Below are 19,675 nucleotides of genomic sequence, written 5' to 3' on the forward strand. Positions count from 1 at the left end.
TAACCAGAACCAGGCTTAACAAGAACCAGGCTTAATCAGAACCAGACTTAACCAGAACCAGAATTAACAAGTAACAGGATTAACCTGAAGCACACTAAACCATAGGACCAGACCTAACCAAAACCAAGCTTAACCAGAACCAGACTTATCCAGAACCAGTTTTAACCCTAACCTGACTTAAACAGAACCAGGATTAAACAGAACCGAGCTTAATCATAACTAGAATTAACTAGAACCAGACCTAACCAGAACCAGACTTAACCAGAACCAGTATTAAACCTAACCAGATTTAACAATATAACGAGATTTAACCAGTACCAGGCTTAACCCTAACCAGACCTAACCAGACCTAACCAGGACCAGACTTAACCAGAACCAGTTTTAACCAATACCAGACTTAACTAGAACCAGGCTTAACCAGAACCAGACCTAACCAGAAACAGGCTTAACCAGAATCAGACTTAAACACAACCAGACTTAACCAGAACCAGGCTTAACAAGAACCAGGCTTAATCAGAACCAGACCTAACCAGAACCAGAATTAACAAGTACCAGGATTAACCAAGATTATCCAAGATGGCCACGCTCAGAGCAGTTGCAGCTTCACAGGCTCCCGGTACTATCCCAGTTTTTAGAAGTTTTGATATTGACTCTGTGTCTGACTCCGCACGATTTATGCGTGTGAACTATAGCCGAACCGAACTGATGAGAATAGGAGCGGATTTGCCATGAAATATAGCAGAAATCAGCAACAAGCTCAAAACTACGCTCGGCAGAATGCAGATCTTAAAGTCATCTACCTGGAAGCTGCAGCAGAGGCGTTCCAGCGGGCAGAAGAGGAAGCGCTGCTCCCGGCTTAAGAGGAGAGGATGCCGGGCGGGGGGTTATGGTGAGGCTACGAGCTAACGCTAAAGCCGGTAAACTCCCCATGCCGTCTCTCTTTCTGTCGAATGTCCGCTCGTTGGCCAACAAGGTGGATTTACTTCGTCTGAGAGCGGGCGCCTCAGAAGAGATGAAGAAGTGTGCGGTGCTTTGCCTCATAGAAACATGGATTACAAGCGAAACGCTGGATACAGTCTTCCAGCTGGATGACTCTTTTTTCGAGCGGACCGCTGCAGCAAGCTAACGGGGAAATCACGGGGAGGCAGAGTATGCATTTACGTGAGTTAAGTTGGTGCACGAACTGTACTGTTGTAAATAGCTCATGCTTGAAGGCTTTGGAGCAAATAACAGTGAAAAGTCGACCACATTATCTACCCTGCAAGTTCACAATGACTTTCATCACGGTCATTTACATTCCTCCGGACGCTAATGCTAATGAATCTCTGCAGGAACTACATGATATCATCAGCTCGCTGCAGAACAAATACCCCAAGGCTCTTTACGTGGTAGCCAGAGACTTTAATCACGTGAATCTAAAGGACTGTCTCCCAAGCTTTAATCAGCATGTGGCAATTCCAACACGTGGAGACAACACGCTGGACCGTGTTTACACGAACGTAAAAGATGCATACAAAGCCGAACCCCGCCCCCACCTAGGACTGTCAGACCACATCTCAATCTTCCTGGCTCCTGCTTACATGCCCCCGCTGAGACGCTCCAGACTGGTACAAAAGAAAGTTAAATGTTGGATCCAGGACAGTGGCCCCATACTGAGAGATTGTTTTGATCGAACAGACTGGCAGGTTTTCAGAGAAGCTGCTGAAAATGGAGGATTGCTTGATCTGGACCAATACACATCTTTGGAATGAGTTACCTCTGCTCGTTAGACAGGCCCCCTCCCTCACAGTTTTTAAATCTCGCTTAAAAACACACTTTTATTCCCTGGCTTTCTGCACTGTGTGACCTGTGCTGAGTCTGTGTGCATCACACTGTGTTGGTCATGTTGCAGTTGTTGTTGTTATCCATTATTGTTTTTGTCGGTTTCTACATTTTTGGTGTCCTGTTATGTAATCTGTTGCTATGTGCTTGTTCTGTTTGTCCCTGTACAGCACTTTGGTGTGCTTTGTCACTGTTTAAAGTGCTTTATAAATAAATTGGTATGGTATGGTATGGTATCCTCAGTTCTGGGTTACATTAGTACATGTACTGAAACCGTCTCCACTATCAGATATGTTAAAAGGTACCCAAACAGAAAACCTTGGCTGAATGCAGAGGTGCGCACCCTGCTGGAAGCCAGGAACACTGCCTTCAGGTCTGGAAACTCGGAGGAGCTGAGTAGGACAAGAAAAGAGCTGGTTGCTAGTATTAAGAAGGCCAAGGCCACATATGCACAGAGGATTGAGGGTCAATTCATCTCACAAGACGCTCGGAGCATGTAAAGGGGCATTAAGTGTATAACAGATTATAAAGGAAGGAGTGAACAATGCCCCAAAGACCCATCTCTGCCTGATGCCCTCAACAAGTTCTATGCACGCTTTGAAGACCCGAACAGACCACCCAGCACCAGACTCCCCTCACCACCGGATAAAGAGCATTTCAGCGTGACCTCAGCCTAAGTAAGGAGTACTTTCAGGAGGACTAATCCTCATAAAGCAACCGGCCCAGACAACATCCCCAGAAAAGTGTTGAAGGAATGTGCTGATCAGCTCTGCGAGGTGCTGGCAGACATCTTTAACACCTCACTTACCCTGGAGACAGTTCCCACCTGCCTGAAGACTGCCACCATCATCCCAGTCCCAAAAAGCTCTACAGTAACTGGTCTGAATGACTATCGGCCAGTGGCCCTCACCCCAATAGTTGCTAAATGCTTTGAAAAACTGGTCATGACTCGCATCAAAACAACCATCAACATCAACGAGGACCCTCATCAGTATGCATACCGTGAGAACTGATCAACAGAGGATGCCATCTCCTCTGTGGTCCACACTGTGCTCAACCACCTGGAGCAGAAAAACTCTTACATCCGTATGCTCTTTGTGGACTTCACATCCGCCTTCAACACCATGATCCCCCAAACCCTTATGGACAAACTATTCACATTAGGACTAAGCCCCTCCATTTGCAACTGGGTACTAGTCTTCTTAACAAACAGACCACAGTTAGTGAGGATCCACAACTTCTCCTCCACCATAATGCTCAGCACTGGCTCTCCTCAGGGATGTGTGTTGAGCCCCCTCCTGTTTACTCTGCTCACATATGATTGTGCAGCTACCCATCAAGGCTGTTGCATTGTAAAGTTTGCAGATGATACAGCGGTGGTGGGATGTATCACAAACAATGATGAGTCCAGCTTCAGTCAAGAGGTGGAACACCTGGAGAGCTGGTGCAAAGAGAATAACCTTCACATCAATGTGAAGAAGACAAAGGAGATGATTGTGGACTTCAGAAGGAACAAAAACACCTACACTCCCCTGAACATAAGAGGATCTGCGGTGGAAGTGGTCTCCAGCTACAAGTACTTGGGTGTACACATGAATGACAACCTCAGCTGGAGCAACAACACCACCAGCCTGATCAAGAAATCTCATCAGAGACTCTACTTCCTCAGACGGCTGAGACGAGCTGGTCTGGGAAGCTCAGTCCTCACCTCCTTCTTCAGGTGTGCAGTGGAGAGCATCCTGTGCTCTAGCATCTACATTTGGCATGGAGGCTGCACAGCTGCAGAAAGAAAAGCTTTGCAGAGAGTGGTGAAGGCTGCACAGAAGTCTGTTGGAGTCAGCCTCCCCACCATCACAGACATCTACACCTCTAGATGCAAGAAGAGGGCCACCTGCATCATGAAGGACCCCACTCACCCAGCACACACACTTTTTGCCCCACTCCCCTCAGGAAGGAGGTTGAGGAGCATTAAGTGTAGAACCACTAGACTGAGGAACAGCTTCTACCCTGAGGCTATTAGACTCATGAATCTCCAATCAGAATAATCACTGTGAAAAATCACATCATGTTGCTGCTGATCCGTTTCATGTTGCTGCTGATCTGTTTCAATGTTGATGTGTTCATGCTTGCTCATCTGCACACACAGATTCATGTTCATGTTTCTGCTGATGTTCGACATAATGTTTTTATGTTATGAGTGCTTAGTGTATATTTAGTTTATGTTTTTCTTAGTTCATATCTTAGATGTTATTACTGTTTTTCTTTTACATTTTATCGTTGGATGTAACTGGGACCCTGTGTACATAATTTCGCTCCACCACATGTACCACATGAGGTGCGAATGACAATAAAGAAACTCTGACTTTGACTCTCTCTGACTCTGATTAACCCGAAGCAGACTAAACCATAGTACAAGACCTAACCAAAACCAAGCTTAACCAGAAAAACACTTATCCAGAACCAGGTTTAACCCTAACCTAGCAATGAGGATCTCATGGTCGATGGTCTCAAGGGAGGCTGTGAGGTCCAACAGGACAAGCAGCACAGAATCACCAGTATCTGTGGATCTGAAGATGTCATTAAAGACTTTCAGCAGGGCCGTTTCAGTGCTGTGGAGAGGTTTAAAGCCAGATTGGAATAGATCTAAGATGGTGTGACCTTCCAGGAAGCACTTCAACTGGGACTCAACTATTTTCTCCAGTAGTTTAGAAACAAATGGGAAATTGGAGACAGGCCGGAAGTTGGATATGACTGAGGGGTCAAGGTTTGGTTTTTTCAGGAGAGGCTGGACAGCAGCATGTTTAAAGGCTTTTGGCACCACGCCAGTGGATAAACTACTGTTTACTATTTACACGTGGGTTGCGAGAGTTTGAGGTAATTATATCAGAAATTATTTGGATTTAGCAGCTTTCACAGCTTTCTGATAACGGCGCCAACTCTCTTTAAGTATTTGAAAAGAGACCTGCAGCCTGTCTTTCCTCCACTTTCGCTCCGCCCTCCTACATTGCTGCCTAACGGCCTTGGTGATGTCACTCAGCCAAGGTTCTGCTCTCAGTTTTGATTTTCTAGTTGTAACAGAAGCGACATGATCCAGAGTCTTTAAGCAGACAGAGTTGAACTGGGATGTCAGCTCCTCAGTGGTGGTGAGAAACAATGGGGGCTGAATGATCATTTCAGAGTTATAAGCATCTGTGAAACGCGCGGCAGTGAAATGGTTAATTGTCCGGCTGCGACGTGCAGGAATGCACGACTTAGGAGTTGGATGGGGGAGGGTGAACTCAAACTGGACTTGTATGTGGTCTGAAAAAACATTATCACCAATAACAAGATTATTAACAGTCACATCATGAGTTAAAACAAGGTCCAGTGTATGTCCACGCTCTTGGGTGGGACCGTTTACATGCTGAGTTAGATTAAATGAGTCCAATAAATCTAAAAAGTCCTTAACCAAGGGCTTCTCCAGACAGCACACATGCAAATTATAGTCCCTAATAATGAAAACATGTTCATATTTTGGTGTGATTTCAGCTAAGAAGTCAGAAAACTCATTTATGAAGTCCTTAGATCGAGGTGGGCTGTAGACGAGTGCAAATAAAGTCTGAGGTGAATGTCCGAGTTCAAAGACGCTCAGCTAAAGCTGGTGCGGGAAACTGGGATGGGCAGTTTTTTACAGTCAAAAGTTGATTTGAATATTGTTAATAATCCACCACCGCGCCGGCCTGATGGCCGCGGTGCGTTAAAACACAGACAGTTCGGTGGCAATAATTCCGTCAAGGCGCTGGACTCACCCGGAGATATCCAAGTCTCTGTGATGCACAAAAAGTCCAACTCTTGCTCTTGAAAGTAGTCCCTGAGGATAAAAGTTTTGCTGGTAACAGATCTTGCATTGACCAAACACATCCGGATCTTATTCAAAGTGGAGCCAGCAGCGGTGGAGTTAGCGCGCACTAATGGTTGCAGGTTTTCAATAACAGCCCCTCCAGGTCGGTCCGAGCGGTGCACCGGCCGACAACTCCCATTGTTTACTTGGTCCGGTCACACGGGAAGCTGACGATGGAAACCATGACCACCATCCAATAAGATGATTATTAGATTCCACAAGAATTTAATGATTATTTCAAAATGAATTTATCTTTATTTTTTATTTTGCAGCAGTCCCAGCTGAATGCATGCAGCTCAAAAACTTCACTTTGTTTTCTGTAACTAGACATGATTATTTATTTGAATAAGACAGTTTTAAATAGAAGCAGGTCTCTCTTGTAAATGAGTCCTCGAGGCTCATTGGAAATTAACCTGTATAAAGGTTGAATGAATAACTCTTTAACTTTTTTTTATTTATGCATGTTCCTCATGGGGAAAATCTTCTTCTTTCTTCTTCTTTCGGCTTTTCCCTCTTCAGGGGTTGCCACAGCGAGTCATCCTCCTCCACCTCACTCTGTCCTCTGCATCCTCTGTCCTCACTCCAGCTATCTTCATGTCCTCTCTAACTGCATCCATATATCTCCTCTTTGGCCTTCCTCTTTGTCTTTTTCCTGGCAGCTGCATTTCTAACATCCTTCTACCAATATACCCACGGTCCCTCCTCTTGACATGTTCAAACCATCTCAGTCTGTCCTCTCTAACTTTATCTCCCAGTTGTTCAACCTGTGCTGTACCTCTGATTATCTCATTCCTAATCTTATCCAGCCTTATCACTCCTAAGGAGAACCTTAGCATCTTCATTTCTGCCACTTCCAGTTCTTTCTCCTGTCTTTTTGTCAATGCCACTGTCTCCAGACCATACAATATAGCTGGTCTCCCCACTGTCTTGTAAACTTTTCTTTTGACTTTTGCTGACACCCTTTTGTCACAAATCACTCCTGAAACTTTTCGCCATCCACTCCATCCTGCCTGGACTCTCTTTTTCACTTCTTTACCACATTTCCCATTTTCCTGGACAGTGGACCCCAAGTACTTGAAGTCCTGCACCTTTGTGACCTGCTCCTTGTAGCCTCTCTGTTCCACCTCCTTCCTCTCATTCACACACATGGACTCTGTCTTACTACGGCTGACTTTCATTCTTCTTCTTTCAAGTGCATACCTCCACGTCTCCAAGTTCTTTTCCACCTGTTCCCTGTTCTCACCACAGATCACAATGTCATCTGCAAACATGGGGATTCTTGCTTGACCTCATCTGTTAGTCGGTCCATCACCAGAGCAAACAAGAAGGGGCTCAGAGCCGATCCTTGATGCAATCCCACCTCCACCTTGAAGCTATCCGTCACTCCTACAGCACATCTCACCACTGTCCTGCTGTCCTCATACATGGCCTGTACCAGTCTAACATACCTTTCTGCCACTCCAGATTTCCTCATGCAATACCACACCTCCTCCCTCGGCACTCTGTCATATGCTTTTTCTAAATCCACAAAGACACAATTGAGTTCTTTCTGACCCTCTCTGTACTTCTCCATCAGCATTCTCAAAGCAAAGATGGCATCTGTAGTGCTCTTTCTTGGCATGAAACCATACTGCTGCTCACAGATAGTCACCTCTTGTCTAAGTCTTGCTTCCACAACTCTCTCCCAGATCTTCATTGTGTGGCTCATCAATTTAATTCACATATAGTTGTTACAACTCTGTACATCACCCTTGTTCTTAAAAAATGGCTACCAGCACACCTTTATCCATTCCTGAGGCATTTTCTCACCCTCATATATGCCATTGAATATTTAAGTCAAAAACCTTACTGCCATCTCTCCAAGACATTTCCAAACCTCCACTGGTATGTCTTCAGGTCCTACTGCCTTCCCCATCTTCATTATTTTCAGAGCTTTCTGGACTTCACCCTCACTAATCCTTCCCACTTCCTGATCCAGTTTCTATGACCTCTACTCTTCTGTCTCTTTTATTCTTTCCAGTCATTAGCTCCTCAAAGTACTCCTTCCATCTTCCCGTCACACACTCCTCACTTGTTAGAACATTACCATTCCTATCTTTAATAAGCCTAACCTGCTGCACATCCTTTCCAGCCTGATCCCTCTGTCTTGCCAATCAGTACAAGTCCTTCTCGCCCTCTTTTGTGTCCAGTCTCCCATACAACTCATCAAACACCTTCTGCTTTGTCTTAGCTACCTCCCTCTTTGCTCTACGTCCCATCTCCTTATATTCCTGTCTCCTCTCTTCAGTCCTCTCACTGTCATATTTCATCTTGGCTAATCTCTTTCTTTGAACGGTGTCCTGTACTTCACTATTCCACCAGCAGGTTTCCTTATCAGCTATTCTCTGTCCAGATGACACACCAAGTACCTTCCTACCTGTCTCTCTAATTACTGTTGCTGTAGTAGTCCAGTCATTTGGAAGCTTTTTCTTACTACCCAGAGCCTTTAACAGCTCCTCTCTGAATTTCTCACAACATTCTTCCTTCTTCATCTTCCACCATTTGGTCTTCTTCTCAGATTTTACTCTTTTTCTCTTCTTCACAACAACAGTCATTCTACACACAACCATCCGATGCTTTCTGGCCACACTCTCCCTGCCACAACCTTACAGTCTCCAAGCTCCCTCAGGTTTCCTCTTCTACACAGAATGTAGTCAACCTGCGTACTCCTTCCTCCACTCTTATAGATCACTCTATGTTCCTCCCTCTTTTGGAAATAGGTATTGACTACAGCCATTTCCATTCTCTTGGCAAAATCCACCACCATCTGTCCTTCCTGGTTTCTTTCCTTGACACCAAACCTACCCATCACTTCCTCATCCCCTCCTTTTCCTTCACCAACATGTCAATTCAGGTCTGCTCCCATCACCACTCTCTCCTCCCTGGGAATACTCTCTATCACTTCATCCAGATCTTTCCAAAATGTATCTTTCTCCTGCTCATCACATCCAACCTGTGGAGCATAACCACTGATGATGTTTAACATCAGACCTTCTACTTCTATCTTCAGACACATCACCCTATCTGACACTCTCTTCACCTCTACTACATTCTTTGCCAACTCCTCCTTTAGGACCACCCCTACCCCATTTCTTTTTCTATCCACACCATGGTAAAACAGTTTGAACTCTGCTCCAATGCTGCAAGACTTGCTGCCCTTCCACTTGGTCTCTTGGACACATAAAACATCTACCTTCCTTCTCTGCATCATATCATCCAGTTCTCTACCTTTGCCTGTCAATGTCCCCACATTTAGAGTTGCAACCCTCAGTCCTACATTCTTCACTTTCCTCTTCTCCCTCTGTCTCCTGACACGTTTCCCTCCTCGTGGTTTTCAACTAACAGTAGCACAATTTCCACTGGCACTCTGTTTGTCAACAGCATCGGTTGCGGTCGTTGTTAACCCGGGCCTCGACCAATCCAGTATGGTTTCACTTTGATGAACTCGCATTATGGTTTTGGCAAAAGCGTTTTACATCGGATGCCATTCCTGACACAACCCTCACAATTTACCCGGGCTTGGGACCGGCACAAGAGATACATGTACACTGGCTTGTGCTCCCTAGTGGCTGGTTTCCTCATGGAGAAAATCAACCTTCTTTTTTAACTGCAAAATTCTAGTTTTAAATATTTCCTCCACTAAGAGCTAGTCAGTCTTTTAGAGTTGCCAGCCTCAAATCAACATATCTAATTTAAATTCAATTCAATTCAATTCAGTTTATTTATATAGCGCCAAATCACAACAAAGTTGTCTCAGGGACTTTACAGGAACATTCACATAAAAGCCAATTAGTAAAGTTCTCTATCTAAGGAATCCAGCAGACAAGTTGAATCTTGGCTTCGTTGCAGTCTCCCATCCTGAGCAAGCACAGTGGCAACAGTGGAAAGGAAAACTCTCTTTTAACAGGAAGAAAGCTACAACAGAACCAGGCTCAGGACAAGCGGCTATCTGCTTTGACCGGCTAGCTGAGAGGACGGGAAGGAGAGACAAACGAACACAGAATGGTAGGTCCAGGTATAGGTCCAGGTGTATCTGAAAGACAAAAATAAAAACATGTTAAGGATAGAAAAAATAATTACAAATACAAAACAGGTTGAGTGAAATGACTTTTCTGTCTAATTTAAATTATTTTCATACCTAATTTAAATTTATTTTTACATCTAATTTAAATTATTTTTATACGTAATTAAAATTATTTTTATATCTAATTTAAATAATTTTAATATCCTATTTAAATTATTTTTATCAATCCACAGATGCCAACAGAACCAAGCATCAGAGGTCTGATACTTGGTTCTGTTGGCCCAGTCAAAGGGGTTCTGGACCCCTTCCTCTGTGTAGAGATAGAGGAACTGGTAAGTTGTGGAGAGCTGAAATTTGGTACATAGGTAGAACCCCCTGAATCAAGAAAAAAACAGGAAGTCACTTTTTTGCTTGGAATGCTCCCTCTCTGACATCCTTGACCTAAACAGGATAATCCTGTGTTAGAAGACATATAACAAGATGGTCTGACTTGCTTTAAAGCGCAAAGCGTTTTCGCTGGAGAATGTGGGCGTGGTGGCGTGGTGAGTTACGCCATTGCAATACGTTTGGCTCTAAATTCCACAGATTTGAGCCGAGGTTCACCAAAATCACTATGATCGATCATTATCCACCCCTTGAACAGGAAGCCATGATAATTGGCCAATAGCCTCTATAGCGCCCCCTAGAATTTTTTTAAAACATAAGCCCCAAGCCATTTTTTGACCGATAATTCTGAAACTCTGTGAACATGTGTATCTTCTCAGGACCTATGAAAAAGTCTCTTGGAGCCCCGGTCCAAAACCAACAGGAAGTCGTCCGTTTTGGGTCAAAGGTTAATTTTTTGGCGTTTTTAATGGCGAATTTTAACGAACTCCTCCTAGGGATTTTGAAGGATTGCCTTCAAACTTGGTTAATAGGCCTTTAAGACATTGGAGAGTAAAAGTTATCAAAAGTTTTCGATTTCATTTTGTTAAAGGGGCGTGGCCAGGCCTCAAATTTGAGCTTCACGCCATAAATTTCCAAACGCTATAATTTTCACATTGAAAGACCGAAAGGCGCCAAACTTGGCACGACTCATCCCTGTTGGATATCGACGATCCACTGTCGTCATATTGTGATGTCATCAAAGCCCCGCCCCCTCACAACAGGAAGTCTCTTTTTTTAATTGGAATGCTCCTTCTTTGACACCCTTCACCTAATCAGGATGATCCTGTGTTAGAAGACAGATAAGATGGTCTGACTTGATTTAAACTACAAACAGTTATAGCTGGAGGATGTGGGTGTGGCGCCATGGCGAATTAAAAAGTGACGCCGTTGCAATACGTTTGGCTCTAAATTGCACAGATTTGAGCCCAGGTGAACCAAAATCACTATGATTGATCATTATCCACCCCTTGAACAGGTTTCCATGAAAAGTGGCCAAGAGCCTCCACAGCGCCACCTACATTCTTCCTACAGTTATCTCAGTGATACAACATCCGATCTGAACCAGATTTTTGGTGCGTCATTATTGAGAACTGATGGACATATTAGTTTTGTTGTTTAATATTTGACTCAAGTGCGCCCCCTACATTATTCCAACAGTTATATCTCAATGATATATCATCCGATCTGCACCAGATTTTTGGTGCTTCATTAGTAAGCACTTATGGACACATTGCTATTGTTTTTTAACTATTGACTCAAGTGCGCCCCCTAGATTATTTAATCAGTTATATCTCAGTTATATATCAGCCGATCTGCACCAAATTTATGGTGTGTTATTATTTAGCCCTGATGGACACATTAGTAATGTTTTTTAACTTTTGACTCTAGAGCGCCCCCTACAATATTCCAACAGTTATGTCTCAATGATATATCATCCTATCTGCACCAGATTTTTGGAACGACATTAGTAAGCACTTATGTACACATTAGTGTTGTTTCTTAAATTTTGACTCAAGTGCGCCCCCTAGATTATTTAATCAGTTATATCTCTATGATGTTTCATCCGATCTGCACCAGATTTTTGTGGCATAATGTGTGACCATGTCTACACACATTGTTATTGTTGTTTAATATTTGACTCAAGTGCACCCCTAGATTATGCAAACTGTTATATCTCAGTGATATATCATCCGATCTGCACCAGATTTTTGGTCCTTGATTAGTGAGCACTTATGGACACAGTGATGATGTTGTTTAATATTTGACTCAAGTGTGCCCCCTACATTATTCAAACAGTTATATCTTAGTGAAAATTTGTTTGATCTGGACCAGATTTTTGGTGTGTGATTAGTGAGCACTTAAACACACAATGGTATTGTTGTTTTACTTTTGACTCAAGTTCGCCCCCTAGATAATTCAAACTGTTATATCTCAGTGATATATCATCCAATCTGCACCAGATTTTTGGTGCTTGATTAGTGAGCACTTATGGACACAGTGGTGTTGTTGTTTAATATTTGACTCAAGTGCACCCCCTACATTATTCAAACAGTTATATCTCAGTGAAAATTTGTTTGATCTGGACCAGATTTTTGGTGTGTGATTAGTGAGCACTTATACACATATGGTATTGGTATTTTACTTTTTACTCAAGTGTGCCCCCTACATTATTACAATAGTTATATCTGCGGTCGCAGCTGATGTCAAATATTCGGCGAATGCCCACTCCGGGGAACGGGCGCTAGACGGTAGCGCGAGCGTTATTGATGGCAACCGGGAAGAGTTGCTGGAGTTCCCACGGTCGCCGTAAGGCCGCAGCGGCGCTTTGCTGTGAGGGCCTTCAATGCTGCTTGCAGCTTTTATTAAAATTATTATTATTCATGCAGATTTTGTGGCACTTCGACCTTCCGTCAGAAAGGAGAGGGAAGGATGTTTACCTGTTCGGGGGGTGGGAGGTGAATTCAAAGGGTAATGGGCATGTTTTTTTTTTTGTCAGAGCTGCAGTCTGCAGCGGCTCTGCTCAAAGCTGCTTTTGTGAACCGAACTCTGCCGCTCCAACAGAATCCTTCAGCTCTCCACCAGCTTGCTTTTGACCTGCTTTCCTGTTAGTAATTAGTCAAGACAATGCTAGCTTCATTGTTATTGGATGTAATCCTTGTTGAGGTAGACCTTGTCTTGCTCTCAAGCTGGAAAGTCGGCCCTGGCCGGAGTGCTGTGTGTGTGTGTTCATAGACTCTGAGGAGATAAATTAAGGAGGAAAACAAAACCTAACAATATTAACGCACGTTAAAATAATTGTCGGCGTTATTCATTTGCTGCGTTAATGAGATACTAACTTTATATTATAGTTGTTAAATATATATGTTATCAATAACATTTTCGCATTTAGCAACTATCGGGGTGACGGCTACTGGCTGATAGTCATTCAGACCAGTCATTGTAGAGCTCTTTGGGACTGGGATGATGGTGGTGGTCTTCAGGCAGGTGGGAACTGTTGCCAGGGTAAATAAGGAGTTAAATATGTCAGCCAGCACCTTGCAGAGCTGATTGGTACTGTCTTTCAGCAATTTCCCAGGGATGTTGTCTGGGCCAGTTTCTTTATGAGGATTAATCCTCCTTAAAGTACTCCTCACTTAGGCTGAGGTCACACTGAGAAACTTTTCTTCTGGTGCTGGGTGGTCTGTTCGGGTCTTCAAAGCATGCGTAGAACTTGTTGAGGGCATCAGACAGTGATGAGTCTCCAGTGCATTGTGCACCTCTGTCTTTATAATCTATTATACACTTAATGCCCCTCCACAGGCTCCGTGGGTCTTTTGTGGTGAATTGACCCTGGATCCTCTGTGCATATGTGGCTTTGGCCCTCTTAATACCAGCAACCAGCTCTTTCCTTGTCCTTCTCAGCTCCTGTGAGTTTCCAGACCTGAAGGCAATGTTCCTGGCTTCCAGCAGGGTGTGAACCTCTATGTTCAGCCAAGGCTTTCTGTTCAGGTAGCTCTTAACATCTGATGGTGCTGACGTCATCAGCACATTTGCTAATGTACCCCAGGACTGAGGATGTGTATTGCTCCAGGTCTAGATCCCCTTCATTTATAGCACCTTTTCTGAAGACCTGCCAGTCTGTGCATACAAAACAGTCTTTTAATATGAAGTCACTATTCTTCACCCAAGTTTTGACTTTCCTTTGTATTGGCCTGGAGCATCTCAGCGGGGAGAGGTAAGCATGGGCCAGGAAGATGGAGATATGGTCAGAAAGTCCTAGGTGGGGGTGGGTTGTGGCTTTGTATATATGTTGTACATTCTTGTAAACACTGTCCAGCATGTTGTTTCCTCGTGTTGGTATGGCAACATGCTGATAAAACATTGGCAGGGAGTCCTTCAGATTTACGTGAATAAAGTCACCAGCAACCACATAAAAAAGCCTCAAGGTGTTTGTTCTGCAGCAAGCTAATATTATCATGAAGCTCCCGCAGGGCTTCTGTAGCATTAGCATCGGGAGCAATGTAAACAACTTTTATGAACACTGCTGTGAACTCGCAGAGTAGATAATGCGGTCGACATTTTACAGTTAGCTGCTCCAAAGCCTTGGAGCAATGGCAGTTTATCAGAGTACAGTTTCTGCACCAACCTTTATTTACATAGATGCATACTCTGCCTCCCCATGACTTTCCCTTAGCTCACTGTAGCAGTCTGCTCAAGAAAAAAAAGTATGTCATCCAGCTGGAAGGCTGAGTTGACATGCCGCTGTTAAGCTGTTATTCCGTGAGACAAAGCACTGCACATTTCCTCATCTCATCATAAATCTCATCCTCATCTGACCTCACATTTGATGAAGACAGCCAAGAGGCTGGTCCTCAACCTGGTGAGGTCTTCGTTGGATCCATTGCAGTTTGCCTACCGGCCTGGCATCGGGGTGGATGATGCCATCATCTACCTCAGGCATCAAGCTCTGACCCACCTGGAGAAACCTGGAAGCACTGTGAGGATCATGTTCTTTGATTTCTCCAGTGCTTTCAACACCATCCAGCCAGGACTTCTGCGGGACAAGCTGGAGTTATCAGGAGTGAATCACCACATGTCCTAGTGGATACTGGATTACCTCACTGGACGCCCACAGTATGTGAGGACACATGGCTGTGTCTCTGACATGCTGGTCTGCAGTACAGGGGTCCCACAGGGAACTGTGCTAGCACCGTTCCTCTTCACCCTCTACACTGAAGACTTCACCATCAACTCCCCACACTGCCATCTGCAAAATTTTTCTGATGACTCTGCCATAGTTGGCCTCATCACAGGTGAGGATGACTCAGAGTACAGACAGCAGACTCAAGACTTGGTGGACTGGTGCCAGCAGAACCACCTCCTGATCAACGCTGCTAAAACTATGGAGCTAGTGGTGGATTTCCACAGGCACAGACCCACCTCCCTGACCCCGGTGAACATCCAGGGAGTGGACATTGAGATTGTGGACTCTTATAAGTACCTGGGTGTTCACCTGAACAATAAACTGGACTGGTCTCACAACACTGATGCACTTTACAGGAAGGGTCAGAGCAGACTCTACCTGCTGAGGAAACTGAGGTCTTTTGGAGTGCAGGGGGTGCTCCTGAAGACCTTCTTTGACTCAGTAGTGGCATCAGCCATCTTCTATGGTATTGTGTGTTGGAGCAGCAGCTTATCATCAGCTGAGAAGAAGAAGCTAGATAAGCTCATCAAGAAGGCCAGCTCTGTGCTTGGATGCCCCCTCGACCCAGTACAGGTGGTGGGAGACAGAAGGACTCCAGCTAAAATAACATCATTGCTGGACAACGTCCCTCACCCCGTGAAGCTGTTGCTGAACTGGACAGCTCGTTCAGTGACTGATTCCTGCATCCTAAATGCACAAAGGAGCGTCACCGCAGGTCCTTCCTCCCAGCAGCTGTTAGATTCTACAACCATCACTGCTCCCAACAAACTCAATAAGGATTAAATACATGCTGACCTCTGCTAAAACACACACTCTGCCTATAATACTGTACTGTCAGTAGTCTGTCCTTATCAATGTTCCAATACATATTTAACATTATTATTGATATTTTTATCTTATTTCTTTATATATTGTATTGTTTATTAACATTTAGGAACTTCTGTGTAAAATCTTTTTATCTTTTTTATCTGTTGCTGCTGTTACACTTGAATTTCCCATCCGTGGGACAATAAAGGCTGTTTCTATTCTATTCTATTCTATTCTATTCTATTCTATTCTATTCTATTCTATTCTATTCTATCTCCTCTGAGGCGCCCACTCTCAGACGACGCAAATCCAAATTGTTGTCCCAAGAGCGGACATTCGACAGAATGTTGAACATCATGTGCATTGTCAACACATGTCCTCACAGAAGCCAATATAAGATGTCACAGTGTCCATGTATTCATCCAAGTTGCTTGTAGCATCATCAGACACACATGATTTTGTCAGTTCCACACAGCCCTGGACCCTCTTTTTGGCTTTGATAGTCCACCTCAGTGGGCCAGATATCAGTGAAGCACAGAACAGCAGAGAGAGAAAAGTCTTTCAAACTGCTGGTTAGCAGTGGAAGTTGATCCATTTTGTTGCTTATGGAGCAAACATTTGCCAGAAAGATGCTCAGTAAGTGTGTAGTCCACGTTGCTGGAGTTGAACAAGCGCTCCCACACGCTTCTGCTGTCTGCATGTCCGTCAGCGTCTGCCGAGGAGAGCAGCTGCTCAGCTCACTATGATGCCCAAAAAGCTGTTGGGGAACAAAGAATTTGGAGAAATCATGATGGTATAAGCACTCTGATATTCAGCAGATCTTCTGCGCTGTATGTGAAAGGATTTGGCTCACATGTAGCAAAACAAACAAGGAAAAACAAAGCAAACGCAACGAAGATCCTAACCAGTGTTGCTATCTGCAGCATCATCTTGGATATCTTGTAGGGGTTTATAGACCTTGCTTTGACAGATATGGGTGTACAGACATCACCCTGAAATTACATATGAAACAAATGTTCTTTATATGATTCACACATGATTTTATAATATTTTACCATATTTAGGTGATCCCATGTTTTACGATATATAATCACATATGGAAAATTACTGTTAAATTTTATGAAGTGCTGTTGTATAAATAAACATAATTTAACAGATTTTTTTTTCCTCAGGCTGAATGAGCTCTGTAACTCTCAGAGTCTGAGGGAAGATGGGAGCCCGTCTCAAATATTGCTGCAGAGTGACCACCAGAAAGATCTCCAGGTCCCTAAAAACCATAACATCTCCACAGCAGGTTCAAAGGATCCACATAAATCCACCACATTAGAACCTCAAAGTGCTACCCAAACCCAGTCACCATATACTCAGATAGTCAACTCATTGCAACCTCAAAGTACCTACCAGACAGCCAAGTCACCCCATTCTCAAAGTCCCCACCCTACAACCCAGTCATCCCCTCCTCATACCTCACACCAAACAACAGAGTCACCCTGTCCTCAAAGCCCCAACCAGACAGCCTATTCACCCAGTCCTCAAAACCCCAACCAGACAGCCTATTCACCCAGTCCTCAAAACCCCCACCAGACAAACCAGTCACCCCATCTTCAGAGCCCTCAACAGACAGACCATTCACCCACTCCTCACAGTTCTTACAATTTAGCCAAGTCACCCATTCATCTGAGCCCCCACCAGACAGCTTCTTCACTTGGTTTTCAAAGCCTTTATCAGATAATACAGCCACCATGTCCTCATAGCCCCCACCCTGTAGCTCAGTCACCCCATCCTTGGAGTCTCCACCTGACAGCCCAGTCATCCCATCCCTGTAGCTCCCACCTGACGATACCATTCACTACAGATAGCACAAATGCACCTGTAGCACCACTAGTACCTTCTAAAACTACCCTCCAAACTTCCCAATGTCTCATCCAATCACCTTCTGCCCCATTAGGAAGGATCACCCACATTCCCAGCCAGTCACTTTCATCATCGTCCCTGCAGCCTGCAAAAGCTCCTCCAACTCCCCCTTCAAGCTCTACTCACTATGACACCTCCTTGCTGACCTCAGTGACATTTACCTCCAATGTCTGTTCTTACCTGTGCTCCTCCTCTGCCTCCCTCCTCTGTTCTCTGGACTCAATTGCCCCTACATTCAGTCCCCCTCCCATAACATTTCAGTTAACTACACCCCCTTCAACTCAGAGCCCACCCCCACTAGAGGTAACCCCACTCCCTATTCATCTGCTGGGCTCTGATGATGAAGAGCAAGAAGACCCAACAGATTACTGTCAAGGTGAGATGGTCCGATTAAGAGATTAGGTGAGATTATAAGAACCTCAGTGGAACTGATTAGTGTTTATGAGAAGAAAATAAAAAGCAAAGTTTTATTGAAGCAATATTTGCATGTACAAGTATAAACAGTGAAGGCAACAACAGAGTGAATAAATGTTTTCAGTTTGTTCTCCTAAACCTATAAACCAATCCTAACCTAAATCTAACCTACTGGTAATCTGAATTTATCATAAAAGTTCATAAACATATCCAGGGTGTCAGGAGTCAGAAAACTTCAGAATGATTTTTGTGACTTATCTTTGTGGTTCAGGTGGATATTACCCAGTGACAATAGGAGACCTGTTTAATGGAAGGTACCACGTGGTCAGGAAACTGGGTTGGGGACACTTCTCTACAGTCTGGCTCTGCTGGGACTTGCAGTAAGAACTGTTCAATGTTTGTAGACTGTTCCACAGATTGTGTTGTCACAGGTTCTGAATGTGGTTCTGATCCAGCAAGAAGCGGTTTGTGGCAATGAAGGTGGTGAAGAGTGCTCCACATTATACTGAGACGGCTCTGGATGAGATCAAACTGCTCCGATGTGTGAGTGTCTGGCTTTATCTTCTCCACCGGAAACAGGTGTAGGAGTGCTCAGGTAACCTGTTTCTCTATCTAGGTGAGGGACAGCGACCCATCTGACCCATTTAGGGAAACAATTGTCCAGCTCATTGACGATTTCAAGATCTCTGGAACTAACGGTGTCCGTATCCTTCACTGTTACCTGTCTATCCACCTGTTTGTGTCCACCTGTTTGTCTTTCTGTTTCCTCAACCTTTACCAGATGTTTGTATGGTTCTGGAAGTTTTGGGTCACCAGTTGTTAAAGTGGATTATTAAATCCAACTATATGGGACTTCCGCTGGTCTGTGTCAAGACCATCATCCGACAGGTAACACCCACAACGTATACATCAGATACTAGAGTCTGTATTTGTTGGGGGGGGGGGGGGCAGCACAGTGGCGCAGTTGGTAGAGCTGCCGCCTCTCAGTGAGCAGGTCACCCCAGTGCAAATCCTGACTGGGGTCTTTTCTGGGTGGAGTTTGCATGTTCTCTCTGGGCTTCCTGGGTTTTCTCCGTGTATTCTGGTTTCCTCCCACAGACCAAAAACTTGCATGTTAGGCTGATTGGTAACTGTAAATTGTCCATAGGTGAAAGAGAGAGAGAATGGTTGTTTGTCTTGTTTGTCTCTATATGTCTCTGTGATGGACTGGAGACCTATCCAGGGTGTACCCCTCCTTTTGCACAGTGATGGTTGGACATGGGCACCAGTGACTCCCACAACTTGTAAAGAAAGAAGCCGATAAAGATGGATGTATTTGTCAGGCCTGTACAATAAAAACACAGGGAGATGCTTTCCGCTGAGACTCTGTGACTTGGAATTGTCCTCTATCCTGGACTCACTGACAGACTTTCTAACAAAACTGGACTTAAGAAATGACATTCTAAACTGCTCGGACTCTGTTATGCCCCTTTTCCATTAGTACCTTCAGTACCGGTACAACATATCTATCTATCTATCTATCTATCTATCTATCCATCTATCCATCTATCCATCTATCCATCTATCCATCTATCCATCCATCCATCCATCCATCCATCCATCCATCCATCCATCCATCCATCTATCTATCTATCTATCTATCTATCTATCTATCTATCTATCTATC

The 19,675-nt window shown here is 44.2% G+C and overlaps 1 protein-coding gene across 1 annotated transcript in view; it reads left to right on the forward strand.

Moving 5' to 3' along the window:
• Positions 1 to 19,675, forward strand: part of LOC119417411 (SRSF protein kinase 3) — a 118,795-nt gene that overhangs the window by 16,145 nt on the left and 82,975 nt on the right. Inside the window, exons 3-8 of the mRNA XM_037684613.1 lie at positions 16,854 to 17,017; positions 17,255 to 17,971; positions 18,281 to 18,389; positions 18,465 to 18,552; positions 18,626 to 18,713; positions 18,791 to 18,897. Coding sequence (XP_037540541.1) covers positions 16,854 to 17,017; positions 17,255 to 17,971; positions 18,281 to 18,389; positions 18,465 to 18,552; positions 18,626 to 18,713; positions 18,791 to 18,897 — 1,273 coding nt within the window. The remainder of the gene's footprint in view (positions 1 to 16,853; positions 17,018 to 17,254; positions 17,972 to 18,280; positions 18,390 to 18,464; positions 18,553 to 18,625; positions 18,714 to 18,790; positions 18,898 to 19,675) is intronic.

This window comes from Nematolebias whitei, chromosome 11 (assembly GCF_014905685.2).
Source record: "Nematolebias whitei isolate Nwh7 chromosome 11, NemWhi1, whole genome shotgun sequence".
NCBI classification, from domain to species: Eukaryota; Metazoa; Chordata; class Actinopteri; order Cyprinodontiformes; family Rivulidae; genus Nematolebias; species Nematolebias whitei.